This window comes from Leptodactylus fuscus, chromosome 11, assembly GCF_031893055.1.
Source record: "Leptodactylus fuscus isolate aLepFus1 chromosome 11, aLepFus1.hap2, whole genome shotgun sequence".
NCBI classification, from domain to species: Eukaryota; Metazoa; Chordata; class Amphibia; order Anura; family Leptodactylidae; genus Leptodactylus; species Leptodactylus fuscus.
Window position 1 is genome coordinate 4,129,579 of NC_134275.1, and position 21,424 is coordinate 4,151,002.

General features: G+C 43.2%; 2 protein-coding genes across 2 annotated transcripts in view; one reads left to right on the plus strand and one right to left on the minus strand.

Annotated features, from left to right (window-relative positions):
* TMEM164 (transmembrane protein 164) overlaps positions 1–21,424 on the plus strand; it is a 322,941-nt gene that overhangs the window by 199,071 nt on the left and 102,446 nt on the right. The window lies entirely within an intron of this gene.
* CHRDL1 (chordin like 1) overlaps positions 1–21,424 on the minus strand; it is a 40,198-nt gene that overhangs the window by 17,769 nt on the left and 1,005 nt on the right. The window contains exons 2-3 of the mRNA XM_075259452.1: positions 7,034–7,133; positions 1,163–1,275 (exon numbers count right to left, since the gene is read on the minus strand). Of these exons, the coding sequence (XP_075115553.1) occupies positions 1,163–1,275; positions 7,034–7,109 (189 nt within the window). The 5' untranslated portion in view covers positions 7,110–7,133. The remainder of the gene's footprint in view (positions 1–1,162; positions 1,276–7,033; positions 7,134–21,424) is intronic.

A 21,424-nucleotide genomic window follows, 5' to 3' on the forward strand; every position in this document is an offset into this window, starting at 1 on the left:
GAGAACCTTTTCACCAGTCAAAAGTTAGATTCTAAAGGCTACATGACCAAGAAGGAGAGAGATGAAGCATTGCCTCAGATGAAAGGACGCCCATAATCACTGACCTAAACCAAATTGAGATGGTTCAGGATGAGCCAACAACTGCTCAACACCTCTGGGAACTCCTTCAAGACTATTGGAAAACCAAGAGTGTGTAAAGCTGTTATGAAAGCAAAAGGGGGAAGAAGAATCGAAAATGCAAAACATATTCTGGTTGTTTAACATTCCTTTGTTTGCTACTTAATCCCATATGGATTCCTTCATCGTTTTGATGTGTTCAGTGCTTTGTCAACAATTTGGCGAGTAAAATTTTCAGCATGATGGCTCAATGGTTGGTTTAGTTGTCTTTTCGTATTGACTCTACCCATGAAAGTAAGACTGACCAATGGGGTTGAGCCAATCTTGAGATTTCAGGATCAATTTTAAAATCCGAATTCCGATCTTTTTCCAGCCGATCGTGAAATTTACTCGATTACCAATCGGGATCCGATCTTTTCCGATCCCGATTGCTCAACCCTATTGACCAACCTTCCAATGTGTATGAGATCCTCTCAATTCACCCCCAAGAGCAGATACCATAGGAGAGAACGATCAGGTGGCTGAACTTCAACACACTCAATCCTTCTGATTTCAGGGTCAATAGGAACCTTCCTAACTCCTCAATATACCACTGAAGGATCCTTAAACAATTTTGCACGACATCTTCCTGGACCTCCCTCTCTCCTTGTATAACAATGCTGAAATACAATGTGACTGTGATAACAATTGCAGTTTACTAAAAACTTTGTGACAACATATATGGGAATTTGTCAAACATTCTAGAATTCAGTTGTAAAAAGTTGTAGAGTAAAGTAGAGACGTTAGATTTATCAAATGCAACTTTCCAAAAAGTTACAAAATTGTTGCAATCTCACTCCAGTCATCTAGAAAATGGAGAAACATCTCATCTCTGCCAAATGTATCCAACACTTTGCAACATTTGAGTCATTTGTCCTAAAACAAGACTAAAATTGACTTTAACATTCCGTTCATGTGACATATTTTATGTTAGACGTTGACATTGCCAGACGTAGAGACTCCTAAGTCATCAAAAGTTTAACAGAATAGATAACTAAAATGTTACCTCGCGACACAGACAGTTAACACAGTATACAAGTCCATAGGGTTCCAGGTAAGGGTGCCATCTCTCGCCAATTCGATATTTTCTGTCTTGGAAGACACAGTATGTCTCGGAATCTACAGGGATGACAGAGGCAGCTTTCAGTTATATCCTCAGGCTTCAGTGCACACCAGTGGTTAAGAGATGGTTTGGCTACAGTCAGGATTCTCATGGTTGTGACTGGTCTCCACTATTAAAAGCAATGCATAGAAGGTTAATGAAATATTCGTGTGGGTTCCCTGGTTTGTGTTTTTTGGCTCCTCCATAAGAGCCTTTAATGTTCCTGGTCTCTGGAGCCTGAACAAATCTAAAGGGAACACTGTAGGTATCAGTGACTACTGGGAATACTCCATAAACCGGACCACAGAAGAACGGCCCATTAGATCCAGAAATTGGAAGTAACCCCAAAGCTGTCAGCACCTCTGACTGTGAAGTCTACCAAGCAGCCAAACACTTTAGCTGAAAGAAAACCTTTCACAAATTGGCAGCTTATGCCCAGTCCAGTGCCAAGAAAAGAGAGAAAGCAGCTGAGAAGCCTATACCTACACATGATACGGCTTAGACTGAAGAATAATATGTTAGTATGCAAACGTGAAAGTGAAGAATAAATACAAGATGCGTGACCACTTAGGCTCGTGAACCTTCATGTCCTCCACTGGTAGATACACAATGGGGCAGATTTATGAAGACTGGTGTTGTGGCCAGTCGTCGTAGCCCTATTGCCAATGGAGGGTACACCTTATACATACTAGAGGCAAACCCTTTGCCAGACCATGTGCCTAGGAGAAGAAAGGGAAAGTGGCAAGGTTGGCAAAGAAAACTAATTTTTCTGCACAAAAACCCGATATGCCCAAAAAGTTTGGAACTTTTTGTACCTTGTGTGCTAGAAAAATGGAAGAAATCTGCCCCAATATTTCTGGCATGTAAAAAGGTAAAGCCTAGCTGGATTCTCTGACATGTATTGTTTAATGGCAAGAAATTTTTAAGACCGTTTTCAGCTATTTAGTTGTATCTTTTGTTTCTTACTATCATCTTGACATGATTTTTGTTACTAAGGCCCGGTTTACATCTGCGTTTGGGGTTCTGTACTGGGATTCTGCTTGGGGAACCCCTGGACAGAAACCTAATCTGCATAAAAAAGCGTTACCTAAGGAAACCCGCGGACCCCTTAGACTATGATGGGGGCCCATGTGGTTTCCGTGGGAAAAATGCGGAAAGAAAAGTGCTGCTCGCTGAAAAATTTTGCATAGTACTGTACACGTGGCCTGTTTTACTGATAGTGTTATGACTCCAGTAACGTACACAAGACAGAATAAGCGAGAGGAAGACGAGTAGAAAACACAATACACATTATAGAGCGACTAAAGGAAGTTCTCTCCATGATTCAAAATGGCTGACACTAAGATAAAACTTTTCTGATTGATCATCATTGAACAAAATGAAAATGTAAATGACACAACTCAATGAATGTCAATGCAGAAGAAGGCGAATTGTCCTCTTTGTAAATAGGAGATCTAGAAGAATTCACTGAATCAAGTCTTATATCAAAGTAATAAAATACAGATAACTAGTGAAGGAGACTTTCCAGGAAGGCGTCCAAAGCTCTTCATTTAACATTTACTATCTCTCTTCCAAAGGCACAGAAATGTAGACTAATAAAGAAGAAGAAAGAATAGGCAACAAATAATCCTGTCATAAAGCAAGAGTCCTAAAAATACGGGGAAAATGCAACAAAGTAACAAGAAATAAAGACAAACAAGACACAGAGAGACTACATCTAGTCACAGTCATAGTTTATTGAGCCTATAGAAATACAAATTATGTAAAATGACAAGATGGGAATGTGTATAGTGTGTATAATATATGTGTAATGTGCATGTATGTGGGTGTATTATGTGTGTATGGAGATATAATATGTGTTTGTATTTGTGCAATGTGTCTGTGTAACATGTGCTTGCAATGTGTACTGTATGTACGGGTGTGTGTAATGTGCAATGTGTATATGTGTGTATAATATATGTGTAATGTGCATGTATGTGGGTGTATTATGTGTGTATGGAAATGTAATATGTGTTTGCATTTGTGCAATGTGTCTGTGTAATGCGTGCTTGCAATGTGTACTGTATGTATGGGTGTGTGTAATGTACAATGTGTATAATGTGTATAATATATGTGTAATGTGCATGTATGTGGGTGTATTATGTGTGTATGGAGATATAATATGTGTTTGTATTTGTGCAATGTGTCTGTGTAACATGTGCTTGCAATGTGTACTGTATGTACGGGTGTGTGTAATGTGCAATGTGTATATGTGTGTATAATATATGTGTAATGTGCATGTGTGTGGGTGTATTATGTGTGTATGGAAATATAATATGTGTGTGCATTTGTGCAATGTGTCTGTGTAATGTGTGTTTGCAATGTGTACTGTATGTATGGGTGTGTGTAATGTGCAATGTGTATATGTGTGTATTGTGTATAACATGTCACAATACTATACACTAATCATCTATAACATAATAGAAGCCCCCATTGTGTTATCAAAACAGTAATGACCCATTGATGCATGGAAGCCATTGGATACAAGATAGAATGGAATATCACATTACTTCCATCAATGTGTCTTCTTTGTATCTTTTCCCACATAAATGACACACAAACATCAGACTATTTGTATGATATTCAAGATAATGTGACTCAGCCGACCAGACCACCTTGTTTCTTTGCTCTTTTGCTCTATGTCTAGTAGGGCTTAGCCTAGACGCTGTGACTCCTCCGTGTGCTCCGACTACTCTTTATTATAGCGAGAATTCACTTATTTAGAACTTTTTATTTCATTTATTCATCTTGGGTGAGATAAGTCTGACTTCACCCCCCCTCCTATTCGCATCAACAGACCCAGATCCTTGAGCCTGTTTACTAGTCAATACACCGAGGATTATAGGAGGAGAACATTTGGTGATATGGTGACAGCTCACGGCTCTACAATATCTTAGGATAGGTTTAAGTGTCAGATTTGATCCTACTTATAGTTATTCTGCTTCAGATGGGCATGTACAATTCAATATGAACCGCACGTCAGCATTATTTCCAAGATTGAACATGATCTTGGTACTTGTTCTTACAACATCATATACATCTATAATGCTAGGACTCACTGACTGCAGTCAAGTACTTAAAACATGATTAAGGAACAGGACACAAGTTATCCACTTATTAGGCTGCTCTCCTTCTCTTTATCAGCCTGTATACAGTTTATGCATAGAACTCTATGGAGAAGGGAGGGGGAGGAGGAGGCTGATAATTCAGTTATAACCTCATTCTATGCATAGCAGTGTTAATATAAAGACCTGATTCCCAGCACAGCAGCTATCTGTGTGTTTTCCAGGAGCCTCTTCCTCCCCCCTCCCCTCTCCATAGACCAATAAGTAAAAAGTATTTGTTATTTTTCTGCCTGTCCCATGGACCTCCGATTATTATACTCGCTCGCTCATCTCTAAAAACCACCAACTATTTGTTCTTCTAACTTGACATAATTTTGACCACTATATTGCAGTATCACATATATGATAAGATGGGTTCAGAGATAGGACAAGTATATTCAGCTTCGAGTATATATCTACTATATCTAACAATATAATGTATTCTAACTATTAGTATCAACTATTACTATTAGAATCTTCATTATCCTTGTAACTATCCTTTGCCTATTCCGTATAACAAGTACCTATGTCTACGTCACAAGTTCGCTTGGTTCGTTTTTCGTCTATCTTCATACATTAGCTGACTCATTCCCCAGGAAGGAAAATCACATGTGCGGTGATTCACGGACAAGCTCGCTGGGATGGAGAGGAAGCATAAACCTTGCAGATCCTCCTGTAATCCTACTGTTAATGATGTTGACCTTTACAAGTGCCATGTTTTGGTACTTGGAGCTGTAAATGAAACCCTCTTCCTTCAATAAATTAGGCAGGTGCTCCATGAGCCAGTTTTACCCTTCGCACAATCCAAATCGGCTTTATATTCCCATGCCTAAAATTAGCCATGTACTCATGGAAATTGTGATGTAAAACAGGGAACGAGAATCCTGAGAGGGTTAAACCTACCCTGTAGTATGTGCAGTAAGTTTGTGTTTGCTATGGTGTGCTATAAAATGTGTAATGTATCGGTTTGTAATTTGTAATGTATCGGTTTGTGCATTCTATGGCTTCGTTCACACATAGAAAAAACCGCAATGTGTTTCGCTGTGTTTTTTTTTCCACAACATTTTTTAGCTGCATTTCACTGTTACATTGCAAAAAGACAGTACTGGAAAAGATATTCTGTAATCTCATCCACACATTGCAGATTAAAAAACGTTGCAGAAATGGTGCCAAAAATGCAAAAGTTGTATGAAAAACGCAGCCTGTCAATTTTCCGAGCAGAAACATGGGTCTACCCCATAGACCCTACATTATGAGGTAGCTGGGGATACCATGCCTGATGAAGAGACCTAGTAGTCTCGAAAGCTAGCAATCCATCATCATTTTTGTTAGCCATTAAAAAGGTATCAACTACTGAAGACTCAATCTTTATATTTCATATTCACTGGCTGATACGGTACAAAGATACATTTTTCCTTGTATAATGTTTTAATTAGTTTTTATGAACATTTTTGGGGGATCTGCGTAGAAAAACCCACAATTCTATCAATTTTTGCGCAGAGTTTTAAAACCGTTCACCCTGCATTAAAAATGACAGATCACCTCTGTCTGGAAAGCTTGCAATTAGGGTTGAGCCGATCTTGAGATTTCAGGATCATTTTTAAAATCCGATTTCTGATCATTTTCCATTCAAACCCGATCCCGATCCCAATTCCGATCCCAGTGTAAGTCAATGGGATTTTTTTAATAATTGAAGGTCGGATTTTAAAAACGATCCTATTCACTACACAGCGTGGAGTCTTTTAGAACTCTTTAATTGTTAGACTCCACGCTGTGTAGTGATTAAAAAAAATCATCTAGCTATTTAGTCCCCCCTGCTGTCCACTTACCTGCACAGAAGCGCTGCCGCTGATTCGGTCCCCGCTGTTCTCGCCTCACTGCCCCCGCCTCTCAGGTTAGAGTTACAGACCTAGGAAAAAGGTGGGGCTTATGGCTTAGGAGAGTGTGGGTGGGTACAGGGCAGTGAAACATGAGTGCTCCCCTCCCAGTGCCCGCCCACACTCTCCTAAGCCACAAGTCCCGCCTTCTTCCTAGGTCTGTAACACTAACCTGGGAGGCGGAGGCAGCGAGGTGAGAAGAGGAACAGGGACCGGACCAGCGGCAGTGCTTCTGTGCAGGTAAGTGTTCGCTACTAGAGATGTTAGCTAGTCTGCCTTTAGAATGAATGGATGCAGCTGGCGCGCAGGGAGTTAAGCGGCCAGACGCCGGCACAGGCTGTGTGTTGGCTGCATCCATTCATTCCTATGGGACCAAGCTAACATTGTTAGCTTTTCCCACAATGCTTGGTAAGTAGCAAAGCATTGTGCGAAATAACCTCCGCCCTCGATCTCGCCTAAAAAGATCAGGATCGGAATTCCGATTGCGATTGTGCAATTTACTGGATCGCCGATCGGAATCCGATCTTTTCCGATCCCGATCACTCAACCCTACTTGCAATCTGTCATCATTTTTGTTTGCCATTAAAAAGTACAACTTGTCGCATCTTTAAGTGAGAATATTTCCTTGAGAAATTGTACAATGTATATAATTCCTTCTTCATTCTACCTGAACATTACAGCCATTACATAATTCTTTACAAGCCATAACTTCCAAGTGCTGCAAGTTCTATAAAGACAAATACGATGTTACTTACTCTTAACATGATCTAACCTGCAGCCATCCATGAGAAGCAGGAATAAGAGGCAAGAGAATGGATATTTCTGTTCCATCTTTGTGTCCTGAAACGGTTCAGGCTGCAGAAATATAGAGAAAAAAAAATTTCAAAGTACGATGAACAAGGACACAACTTTTATGGTTTAACCAATAGGACTAGAAGGAATTCTTTGCACGTCTGTAAGGTATACAGGGCCAACTAGTAAGTTTTCTGAAACAGCTTCATAGATTGATTCATAAATTGAACAAAATACTGAATAACAGAAATGTATCCCTTTATAATATTAGGAATCACTAAAATAACAAAATATGATCAATACAATTTGCAGCCTAATAATACATGAACTTTGCGTTATTTGTCCCACTAGATGGCAGTGTGTGTCAATTCCAATCTATTCAGAAGTGTTGACGAATCAATGATCACAGACGTCTCCAGCAAATGTCATCGGGTCATGGAAGCCGACCACTGTGTGTCCTGCAAGAAACAGAAGAGAACGGGATCTGTCCGGGCTCATCAGACAGCCCCACAATGACTCATGTGAAGTAGTGTCTGTGTGTGTGGCCGGGGATGTTTTTGTTTTGTCAGCTGAATCAAAAAGACATTTATTTTGAATGAGAGAATTTCCTATGAAGTTTGGTCACTTCAAACACATCTGTAATACCTAGGAAGCAAAACATCCAGTGTGACATTGCTAAACACTTGGAATATTGATGGAAAGTTGATGAGGTTCATGAAGAGTAACAAGTGGGCAAAAATACCCATAAGGAGCCATAAGGGTGACCATGCGGGACAGTATGGAGGATGGGGAGGGAAGCTAGAGAAGTAGAAGTGAGAGGGAAGGCAGGTCGGCACGGCCAGTTGGTTGGTGCATCAGAAAGTCTAGTGGGGGAGAGACAGTTACTCGGATTCCAGGGCCATGTTCATGTATTATCAGCCAGGACACAGCACCATAGACTTTAATGGATCTATTATTTTATCTATCGATATGAACAATACGAGAACACATAGAACATGCTCAGCCTGATATTTCAGATCCCTCAATAGACTCCATGTCTATGAGGAATCAGCACTAAGGGATTACCCTTGGGTAAGAGTACTATTACATTGCCAAATGCACTGCAGTGTCGTATGAATGTAGCCTAAGGTTGTGGAAAGAGGGAGGTAGTCCAGGGCATGTGTAAGACAGAGCAGGTCAGATCCTGGCAGACTATCTTATGATTCCCTTCTAGGACGGAGCAAGGTTATTAAGAATATTTCATTGGCTGGGCCGGGATCGGTAAGTGACGCCGCGGGCCCCACAAAGACTATCATTATACTCGGGAGTCTTTGAAGACCCCCGAGTATATTGACCGGAGGCCGGAGAGAGGTAAGAAACATAAAAAACACTGTTACCTCTTACCTCTCCACAATCCGGGCAGGTTTCAGGCTTAGTTGTTTGACATCTCTGACGTCACATGAACCCGGCCCGCGTCCCAGGTCATGTGACGTCCGACGTCATTGAAAGAAGGACGACAGCGGAGGACTGCAGCGGAGACAGGGGACAGGTAAGTAACAGTGTTTTTTTTAATGTTTTTATTCTCCCGGGACTCCGATTTAGGAGTGTCCACAGTGGAGCATAATACTGTGTGCAGGAGCCACTATGGGGCATAATACTGTGTGCAGGGGCCACTATGGGACATAATACTGTGTGCAGGGGCCACTATGGGTGATAATACTGAGTGCAGGGGCCACTATGGGGCATAATACTGTGTGCAGGGGCCACTATGGGGGATAATACTGTGTGCAGGGGCCACTATGGGGGATAATACTGTGTGCAGGGGCCACTATGGGTGATAATACTGTGTGCAGGGGCCACTATGGGGCATAATACTGTGTGCAGGGGCCACTATGGGGGATAATACTGTGTGCAGGGGCCACTATGGGGGATAATACTGAGTGCAGGGGCCACTATGGGACATAATACTGTGTGCAGGGCCCACTATGGGACATAATACTGTGTGCAGGGGCCACTATGGGTGATAATACTGAGTGCAGGGGCCACTATGGGGCATAATACTGTGTGCAGGGGCCACTATGGGGGATAATACTGTGTGCAGGGGCCACTATGGGGGATAATACTGTGTGCAGGGGCCACTATGGGACATAATACTGTGTGCAGGGGCCACTATGGGGCATAATACTGTGTGCAGGGGCCACTATGGGGCATAATACTGTGTGCAGGGGCCACTATGGGGGATAATACTGTGTGCAGGGGCCACTATGGGGGATAATACTGAGTGCAGGGGCCACTATGGGGGATAATACTGTGTGCAGGGGTCACTATGGGACATAATACTGTGTGCAGGGGCCACTATGGGACATAATACTGTGTGCAGGGGCCACTATGGGACATAATACTGTGTGCAGGGGCCACTATGGGATATAATACTGTGTGCAGGGGTCACTATGGGACATAATACTGTGTGCAGGGGTCACTATGGGACATAATACTGTGTGCAGGGGCCACTATGGGATATAATACTGTGTGCAGGGGCCACTATGGGGCATAATACTGTGTGCAGGGGTCACTATGGGGGATAATACTGTGTGCAGGGGCCACTATGGGGACATAATACTGTGTGCAGGGGTCACTATGGGACATAATACTGTGTGCAGGGGTCACTATGGGACATAATACTGTGTGCAGGGGCCACTATGGGGCATAATACTGTGTGCAGGGGCCACTATGGGGCATAATACTGTGTGCAGGGGCCACTATGGGGGATAATACTGTGTGCAGGGGACACTATGGGGCATAATACTGTGTGCAGGGGCCACTATGGGGTATAATACTGTGTGCAGGGGCCACTATGGGACATAATACTGTGTACAGGGGTCACTATGGGACATAATACTGTGTACAGGGGTCACTATGGGACATTATACTGTGTGCAGGGGCCACTATGGGACATAATACTGTGTGCAGGGGTCACTATGGGGCATAATACTGTGTGCAGGGGCCACTATGGGACATAATACTGTGTGCAGGGGCCACTATGGGATATAATACTGTGTGCAGGGGTCACTATGGGACATAATACTGTGTGCAGGGGCCACTATGGGACATAATACTGTGTGCAGGGGCCACTATGGGACATAATACTGTGTGCAGGGGTCACTATGGGGGATAATACTGTGTGCAGGGACCACTATGGGGCATAATACTGTGTGCAGGGGCCACTATGGGGATAATACTGAGTGCAGGGGCCACTATGGGACATAATACTGTGTGCAGGGGCCACTATGGGACATAATACTGTGTGCAGGGGCCACTATGGGACATAATACTGTGTGCAGGGGTCACTATGGGGGATAATACTGTGTGCAGGGCCACTATGGGACATAATACTGTGTACAGGGGCCACAATACTGTGTGCAGGGGCCACTATGGGACATAATACTGTGTGCAGGGCCACTATGGGGTATAATACTGTGTGCAGGGGCCACTATGGGGGATAATACTGTGTGCAGGGGCCACTATGGGACATAATACTGTGTACTGGGGCCACTATGGGGCATAATACTGTGTGCAGGGGCCACTATGGGACATAATACTGTGTGCAGGGGCCACTATGGGACATAATACTGTGTGCAGGGGCCACTATGGGGTATAATACTGTGTGCAGGGGCCAGTATGGGACATAATACTGTGTGCAGGGGCCACTATGGGACATAATACTGTGTGCAGGGGCCACTATGGGACATAATACTGTGTGCAGGAGCCACTATGGGACATAATACTGTGTGCAGGGTCACTATGGGACATAATACTGTGTGCAGGGGCCACTATGGGACATAATACTGTGTGCTGGGGCCACTATGGGACATAATACTGTGTGCAAGGGCCACTATGGGACATAATACTGTGTGCTGGGGCCACTATGGGACATAATACTGTGTGCAGGGCCACTATGGGACATAATACTGTGTGCAGGGGTCACTATGGGGCATAATACTGTGTGCAGGGGCCACTATGGGACATAATACTGTGTGCAGGGGCCACTATGGGATATAATACTGTGTGCAGGGGTCACTATGGGACATAATACTGTGTGCAGGGGTCACTATGGGACATAATACTGTGTGCAGGGGTCACTATGGGGGATAATACTGTGTGCAGGGGCCACTATGGGACATAATACTGTGTGCAGGGGCCACTATGGGACATAATACTGTGTGCAGGGGTCACTATGGGGGATAATACTGTGTGCAGGGGCCACTATGGGGACATAATACTGTGTGCAGGGGTCACTATGGGACATAATACTGTGTGCAGGGACCACTATGGGGCATAATACTGTGTGCAGGGGCCACTATGGGGATAATACTGAGTGCACGGGCCACTATGGGACATAATACTGTGTGCAGGGGTCACTATGGGACATAATACTGTGTGCAGGGGCCACTATGGGACATAATACTGTGTGCAGGGGCCACTATGGGACATAATACTGTGTGCAGGGGTCACTATGGGGGATAATACTGTGTGCAGGGCCACTATGGGACATAATACTGTGTACAGGGGCCACAATACTGTGTGCAGGGGCCACTATGGGACATAATACTGTGTGCAGGGCCACTATGGGGTATAATACTGTGTGCAGGGGCCACTATGGGGGATAATACTGTGTGCAGGGGCCACTATGGGACATAATACTGTGTACTGGGGCCACTATGGGGCATAATACTGTGTGCAGGGGCCACTATGGGACATAATACTGTGTGCAGGGGCCACTATGGGACATAATACTGTGTACTGGGGCCACTATGGGGCATAATACTGTGTGCAGGGGCCACTATGGGACATAATACTGTGTGCAGGGGCCACTATGGGACATAATACTGTGTGCAGGGGCCACTATGGGACATAATACTGTGTACTGGGGCCACTATGGGGCATAATACTGTGTGCAGGGGCCACTATGGGACATAATACTGTGTGCAGGGGCCACTATGGGACATAATACTGTGTGCAGGGGCCACTATGGGGTATAATACTGTGTGCAGGGGCCACTATGGGACATAATACTGTGTGCAGGGGCCACTATGGGGATAATACTGAGTGCACGGGCCACTATGGGACATAATACTGTGTGCAGGGGTCACTATGGGACATAATACTGTGTGCAGGGGCCACTATGGGACATAATACTGTGTGCAGGGGCCACTATGGGACATAATACTGTGTGCAGGGGTCACTATGGGGGATAATACTGTGTGCAGGGCCACTATGGGACATAATACTGTGTACAGGGGCCACAATACTGTGTGCAGGGGCCACTATGGGACATAATACTGTGTGCAGGGCCACTATGGGGTATAATACTGTGTGCAGGGGCCACTATGGGGGATAATACTGTGTGCAGGGGCCACTATGGGACATAATACTGTGTACTGGGGCCACTATGGGGCATAATACTGTGTGCAGGGGCCACTATGGGACATAATACTGTGTGCAGGGGCCACTATGGGACATAATACTGTGTACTGGGGCCACTATGGGGCATAATACTGTGTGCAGGGGCCACTATGGGACATAATACTGTGTGCAGGGGCCACTATGGGACATAATACTGTGTGCAGGGGCCACTATGGGACATAATACTGTGTACTGGGGCCACTATGGGGCATAATACTGTGTGCAGGGGCCACTATGGGACATAATACTGTGTGCAGGGGCCACTATGGGACATAATACTGTGTGCAGGGGCCACTATGGGGTATAATACTGTGTGCAGGGGCCACTATGGGACATAATACTGTGTGCAGGGGCCACTATGGGACATAATACTGTGTGCAGGGGCCACTATGGGACATAATACTGTGTGCTGGGGCCACTATGGGACATAATACTGTGTGCAAGGGCCACTATGGGACATAATACTGTGTGCAGGGCCACTATGGGACATAATACTGTGTGCAGGGGCCACTATGGGGGATAATACTGTGTGCAAGGGCCACTATGGTACATAATAGAGCGCACAGAAATGCGGAGGACGGGGTCCGTCGAGGTCTTCGGCGTCGGTGTCGGTTGGGACCCCACCATTCCTAGTTACTCCACTAACCTGCTCCCATTGAAATCCTGACCATTTTGCCCCGTGTGAACTAGCCCTAACAATCCAGGACCCAGTATTATTATATGCAAATACATCATGTGGCCTGAAAGTGATTCCAGCAAAATCTGCCTTTCAATAGCACTATGTGGCCGTCCCTTTAGCACCAATGTGCCCAAACAGCAGTATAACATTAAGACTTGAGGTAGTTCCATACTCGGAATAAATTACAGAAAAATTTAGAGAAAAGCGCTACGAGTAAAACCACGATGCACTGCCGAAATTTTAACCAAATTTACAATATTTTCACAAATAAATGCAAAGCACCCTGACTAATCCTTACCACTTCCATGAAATACAATGTGTCATAAAAATTGCACTGACGCATTAACCAGTTGTAGCAAATTGGTCATGGGAGATGTAAATAAGACGTTATAGAATGGTTTCCACAATCACAAGCTGACTTGAGCCACCAATTGCACTGGGAATCAGCAGATGTCCATAAATAGAGCGCTGACTCTTTACTCCGTTACCTCACACTTGGCGTTCGGACTATTTTAGTACATCTGGCTCTAATGCTTGGACTCTATTCAAGACAGGAAATAATGAGTGATCATTTTAGTGTTTTGCTTGAAGAGCAGATTCATGCTCTGGATGGGTTCAGATGAAACAGAACATTTACCTACTATTTGTTTAACCTGTAATAGATTGCCAGGGGCTTTTAAAGAACATAAATGGTATTTTTAGGGCGCAGATGGGCATGGTGACTCAGGGGGCTCAAAGACCCATCTGCAACCAAAGAAGACATCAGTCTTATAAATGGCACATGGTAAGCGAGGGTCTCTGAACCGATTCTTTCATTGAGGTCCATGAGCTACAACTTAGAACATTGTAACACAAATTTTCATTAAACATGTTCCTGCCTCTAGATTTATTCTTATATCATGGAACTCATGGGTATGAGAGAAGGTGATGTACGATTATATGATGGAACTCATGGGTATAATATGCTTTATAGATGCTCATGTTGCTTTAACTAGTGCAGGTCATTGTGCAGTCAATGCTCTTGAATTTTTTGGGAACTGGATTGCAAGATGATTCCTTATGGGGGGAACTAAATTGTGCCCATGAGTTGTAATATACAGTAAATCTGCAAATACACTCAAAGTTGTACAATATGAGTCAATGGGCGTCCATGATATTCATTCTATTCAACCATTGACATCTTGGACATTAAAAAATAGTCGCAGCGCGCTCCCCTGGAGATTTTAGGCTGGATATCTGTATACAGTATGTAGCGGCACAGACCTTCGTACAGACGCCCCAGGACACTTGACTCTGACGCTTCATCCACAATTCCCCTGCTTATTGTTCCTTGCCTATATAGATTCTTGCCGGTCCTCACTATCTCACATCTTTACATCATTTTAAGTCTGACTGCCAAGCTGTTAAGCTAAAGATAAAAAATGTAAGGGATTTATAGAAAAGAATCAATTCTCTTTCCAAGAAATAAAAATCTCATTAATGAGCTCCAGAAGATTTATTATACATTTATCTGTACAGATTAAGTAATAAGATGGGACACTTCAAAGGGCTTATATTTTACATCTGACCCCTTTCTTTAGGTGTACACTGCTGAGAGTCATCTGAAATACTTGGTTATTATTGGGAAAATCTATGTAATAAATGGCCTATAGAATAGGAGATGGGAAACTTCAGTAAACACTGTGTGTTCTATCAATTTCTATGTAAATCCTCCAACAATCGTGCTATGGGCTCTGTTATATACATATGCCGGAATGTATACAGTATCTAACTGGCTAGATAGTGGAATCCATCACCGTAGGGTCCCATTGTGGAAAAACATAATGCTATTGGGGCAACACAGAGGCTCAGTGGTTAGCACTGCAGCCTTGCAGCACTGGAGTCCTGAGTTCGAATCCCTCTAGGAACAACATCTGCAAGGAGTTTGTATGTTCTCCCCGTGTCTGTGTGGATATCCTCCCATTCTATAAAGACATACTGATAGGAAAATAAATGTACAATACAAAAAAAACCCAAACCATATTGTTATTGTACAGTTATCTTTACTGGATACCGTTGTATGGAACAGAATACCCACCAAGCACGCCCATTTGGCCACTGTCAGGTTAATGTTACCCTATAGACACACGTTCCATATTCATCTGGAGCTTCTGTGGTCTTAGTTAATAAATCCTTGGAACATAATCAGTGCAAGAAGCTTTGTCAATGGCATAACCAAAGCCTATAGTGTCACAGCAGTGAAATGCCAAAAAAATGCAAAAAACAGAATTGGTGAAAGGTCAATCAAACAAAATGAAAGAGTTGCATGAGATTAGTAGCAGCAATCCTGTCCATGCACTGCATATGACATTGCAGATCAGTCCCTTTTACACAAAATAGTAAGAGATGGCAAAAAGCAAAAGCTTCCAAGACTAAAAAAGAACCTGGAGCCAAGGAGTACACCCTGAGGTCCCCGGGGTACACATCACCTCCACTTGCTCAGTAAGGATGAATACTCACAGACACCGTCCTAATTTTAAGACCCCATGCACATGACTAAATGTGCATCCAATGTGGGGCTGAGTTTGTAACAGAATGCAGTGGGATGATCTGGTTGACATTCGAGTGCCTTCCCTGATGCATTCACATTTATGGGGGTTTCCAATCCATTCAGATGACACGGATCTGCTCTATCCTGCTCAGTATCTTTGTAACAAAATGGATTGGAAGACCCCATAGATGTAAATGCTTCACAGAATGCACTCACACGTTACCCTGAGTGTCATCCAACTGCATTCTGCTGCAAACTCAGCCCCACGTTGGATGCAGACTCTGGACAGCCTGCACGATGGAGACTGAGACAGCCAGCACTCCCCAGCACTATGAAGGGAGAGAGTGATGAGCTGGTTTCATTAATCTGCTTAAAAAAGTTGTCCAGGCATTTCATTTTAATCCTTCCTACTAATATAATATTATAAATGTGAAAGTTTGTGTGTTTGTTACTCTTTCACACAAAAACGGCTGAACGGATTTGGATGCAAATTGGCACATAGTTTGTAACCTCGATTAACACATAGGATAGTTTTTATCCCAGTAAAAGACATGGCTTCACGACTATTATGAATTTATGTTCACATACTATATTACACTGCTCTTGGCAGGAGGCTGAGAAAGCCGGGTCTATTATCTATCTACAGTATGTAAACACACTGGATGCTGACACACTGGATGGGAAAACCCCTTTAATCCAAAATGGCAGTTTGCCAATTTTAAAAATGCCAGGAAAAAGAAAATCTAATTTGCCACAAAATTCTAAAACAACGACAGCTTTGAAGGAGACAGAAGTCACAGGGTTCTCCTCAAAGGTGGATCATCAATGCCAACAACACGTTCATTATATAGTGTCCCAGCGAGCTGCTGCAATGCCGCAACAATCACAGGAACAGTGTGAGAAACAAGTTCCGTGGCAGGCCAGCTTGAGAGCTGTTGAAATGCCGGAGCAGGCAGATCATCGACGCCAACAACATGCTCATTACATGGCTTCCCAGTGAGCTGCGGAGATGCCGGAACAATCACAGGCACAGTGCAAGGAACAAGTAAAGCTGCCGAAATCCCGGAGCAGCCAAACTATTGATGGCAACAATTTGCTGAATATAGGAGGGTCATCGACGACAACAACCCGCAGATGAAGTTATTTTTGATCTGTAGGATCTTTGGATTTTTATTATATATTTCCCAGCCAGGAAAGATTTTGAAATGAAAAGAGGAGTTTCTGATTTTATCCCAGTTGTTATTAAGTGTGAACACAGCCATTTACTGAACTCAAGGCATCCCTGGATTTGGGTTCCAACAGACAGGACAGAAATCATGGCCAGGAACAGTAGTGGATTATAATATGGGCAGTTTGGACTTGGCTCCCTGCCCGTAGCGGCCTATCTGCTAATCTGCCACAACTGCAATGATAATAGTCTCCCTCTTAGCTCCCAGATTCCGCGTCATGGGTAGGCGCTGCTCTAGTGGGTCCTATTACCATTTCATGTCAGGTCATAGTATAGTAGGTGGTGGCGAGCACGATATCCGGGTAGTGGCGGGGGATTGATCAAGGGAGTGTTGTTTGTCCTCTGGCGAGAGTATTGTTACTTTGCTCACTATGAGCATCATGTATACTACTACATACAGGAGGACAGATATAGGAGGTTACAACTTGGGAAATGGATTGGAGAAACACTACACAAGGCAATGCCACAAACTGGATGCCGTTACATTATTAAGCAAAGTGTCTTAATTGAAGAATTGTCGCACTTTATTCAAAAACAAAGTCAAAAACTTTCTAATCTTGTATTCCTATACTTCCTGGCACAAACATGGCTTACACCAGTAACACATCTCATCCCCCTACTTGTGTCATAACAAGCTTAGTGCCAATCCTCAAGTCTTAGTAACAGGAGGCGGCGAGCCAATTCTACAAGTATGTTATTGAGTCTTAAACCGAGGCGAGCCAAACCACTGAATCCAGGTAATTCGTCTAATAAAACGTCCAATGTTGTAAAAGCCATTCGCTCGCAACGTTCAGGTAATTAATAATAATAATGTCTGGTAGACTATCAGTACTTGCTTGCATGACTGCCTAGCAAACATGTGGCGGTTATTTTATACACCACACAAATTACAGGTATGGCTTCTTGGCGGAGATAGATCTTGCACCAATCAGAAGCATGGCTGTGATAATGTGCTAACGAATTACTAGACCAAACTCCAGACAACACCTACAGTCCCCTTATGCTCGTATATCAGATCTGTCGCCTGTGTCTTTTTGGTTATTCTAATACAACAGCGCCCCCTAGCAGGACACAGCAGATACAATGACGTGTTAGCCAGGTATTACTTTTAGGATTGGCATTGCTATCCCAGATGCCAAATAATAATATTGTAACATTTTATTCACCAATGGCAGCCTAGCCTACAATGTGTCAGATTAGTAAATAATATGTAACTAAGTATAGAACACCCATAGCAATATAATAATGTATGACATGTAGCAATATGTAGCAACATGTACTAGATAAACGGAGCAAACCGGATTTATCAGGACTGGCATTTAGGACGTCCCGGCACTCTTATTTGGGATGAAGCTTGTATCAGGCATCATTTAAGCTAGTAAAATGGTGTAAGGGTGCATGCACACTACGTAACGCCGGGCGTGTATGAGAGCCGTACACGCCGGCATTACAGCAGACTGCCGAACACTTCCCATTCACTTCAATGGGAGCGCTCGTAACAGCGGCGTTTACGAGCGCTCCCATTGAAGTGAATGGGAAGTGTTCGGCAGCCCTGCTGTAACGCCGGCGTGTACGGCTCTCATACACGCCCGGCGTTCCGTAGTGTGCATGCACCCTTAAGGGTGCATTCACACGCAGGAAAATGGCGCTGAATTTGGTGTGGAATCCGCGTCAGATTCAGCGCTGACAAAAACAGCCTCCCATGGACTTCAATGGGTTCTTTTTTCTGCTAGTTTTTCCAAAATGTAATGTAATTTTTTAATTTTAGGCCAGATTTTGTGTAGTCCTTATCTAATGAGTATCGCTTCATCAGCAAATATCCGTCTTCTGCTATCTACAGTATATAGTGTTAAACATACAGATTAGAGATGAGCGAGTACTGTCCGGATCAGCACGCTCACATAGAAATGAATGGACGTAGCCGGCACGCGGGGGGTTAAGCGGCCGGCCGCCGTCAAAGCGGAAGTACCAGGTGCATCCATTCATTTCTATGGAGCGTGCTGTTCGGATCGCATGAACTTGTGCAAGTGGGTTTTCTGCCCCCAGCCCTATCCATAAGTCATCAGTATCTGAATAGTGAGGTTCTTACAGCTAAACCCTGGTCTGGGCGCTAGCAGTAGACCTGCAGTACTATACAATGGACGGACCCTGCACCTCTGGTCCTATTAACCCGGGTTTTTTGGGCTGGATTTTGATGCCGAATCCGTGTCAGAATCCAGCTCAAAAACTGCCTCCCACTGAATTCAATGGGATCCCGTTTTGTGCGAGTGGTTCGTTCCCGCTTGCGGATAAAAGAAGCGACATGCCCTTTGAGGTACAGTCCACGGCGCGACACTCCCTCCCGACTAGGACCGGTCATTTGGAGTGCCGCGACTGGATGCCGATGTACTGTATGCCATGGGTGTACTGTATGCATTGCACCAGTATCCAGTCGCGGCTTGCCTTTTTTTGGACCGGATTCTGAGGTGGCCTCCGCATCAAAATCTGGTCCAAAGAACCCCGTGTGAAAACGGCTTTACTCCACCCATCAATGACTATAGCTTGCAGATATTAGTGACCTAGCCTCTGAATAGGTAATCAGTAAGAAAAAATGCTTTGGGGGTCCCAAAAAACCCTATTAAGGGTCTGTTTACACTGAGTTATTTGCAGGTAGATTTTGACACAGAATCCGCCTTAAAAAAACCGCCTCCCTTTCATTTCAATGGGAGTCACAAGCAGGTTTTTCCTCTAGTGGTTGAATTCAATGGGAGGCGGAAAAAAAACGAAATGTGTTTTTTTGGCGCTGTTTTGTGCACAAACTGCTAGCATTTTTTTTTTTTAAAGAGAAGTTTCCAGGTTCATACAGCGCGCTGTAGCAAAAAAAACCCTAAAGACTGAAAACGGCTAAAAAAAAAAACGCATCATGTAAAAAGCTGCGTCAAAAAAACATTTCCTAATTCAGCTTGCAAAAAACTCTGTGTGAGCATACCCTTAAGGATTCCAAATTCTTATTACATTAATTTGATAAAATATCACTGCCCGTTAGCCTAATTTCACACCAGCTTCTTTTAAGTCCATTGTTCTTATCCATCTTGAGAACCAAACAGACAGAAACACTATCATTCACTGTAATATAAAAAACAAGCTGGACCACTCATCTGCCTGATTCAGTTTTCCAGCAGAAGATAAAATCCCGTATGCATCTTCCATCTAAAACAATTGCAAAAAAGATGGACAAAATCTTCTGTCTTGTTTTTTTTTACATTCCAATGAATCAATGAATGAGGCAGACAGACTGTGCTCCATTTGTATCTGTCAACATATTCATTTTTCAGTCTGTTATTCTGATTCTGTGATGTATCAGAATAACAGACAAAAGAAACTGAAAAGCTTATAAGGCGCAATACCTAACATGACCACTGGGTGGCCACACATAGACAAATAGAGAATCACAAAACTATTGTTTTGAAAAGCTGATCATCCGGCAACACCTATACCTGGATATGTCCAACCAACATGAAAGGTAAGGAAGCGAACTAGCTATAGTGTAATATGGGGTCACTACCTCTTGTAAAGCAAAGAACATTGATATTAAACCTCCTTCAGACACATTTTTGAATAGTTGTCACAGAAATACCATGCGTTACAAGTTGTTGTCTTGGTATTTTTTTTTACAATAATTTTGTTAGTATTTTTAGATTTTGTATAACCTCAAGTCTGGTGGAGAAGTCTATGGTAAAACTTCATGCCCAGAACATACAAAAAACCCCCAGCAAAACTCCCCTCCCAAATGCCAAAAATAAAAATATTGGTGTCCTATTGTGGTTCTAACTAGGTACTGGTGTAAATGTGGTGCATTTTTGTTGCAATGTGGAGCATCTAATTTGAGCTAAAATGGTTTGACTTTCTAAACCTATGGGTGTGGTAGAAATATATAATGTATAAATATATAAATATAAAAGCACCTAGAGGCCTTATGGATTGTCCGGCATCAGTGACTGTGATAAATCTGATGTAGTTTCAGATTGCCTGTCACTGTGATAAATCTGATGTACTTTCAGATTGCCTGTCTATTGGAAAATCTGGACCATTGTGTATGTAGACCTCTTGATAATTTGCTATAGACTGTAAAATATTGTGCTGCAGCTTTATCGAGAAAAAATCCATTACAAACGCCAAGGAAAATTTGGAGAAAAACATTGCAAAACTTGAGTGTGAGTCCAGTCTTAGCGAGTTGCAGGGCGTCAGATGGAGTTTCAGTATTAGACAGTAATCCTACATGAACTTATTACTGTAGTTTCTCATGTCGTCTTACGTGTGGTGTTTAGAATGTCCATTGCATGTTGTAATGTTTTACATACATTGTATCTTAGTAAAGCAACAAAATATACAACAAATCTATAATCACTACATAGTAGTCACTACGTTATAAGCGGCATACAAGTGTCATATTGTAGTTTTGCACTCTTTGTAATGTCAGGATACATTGTAACAGA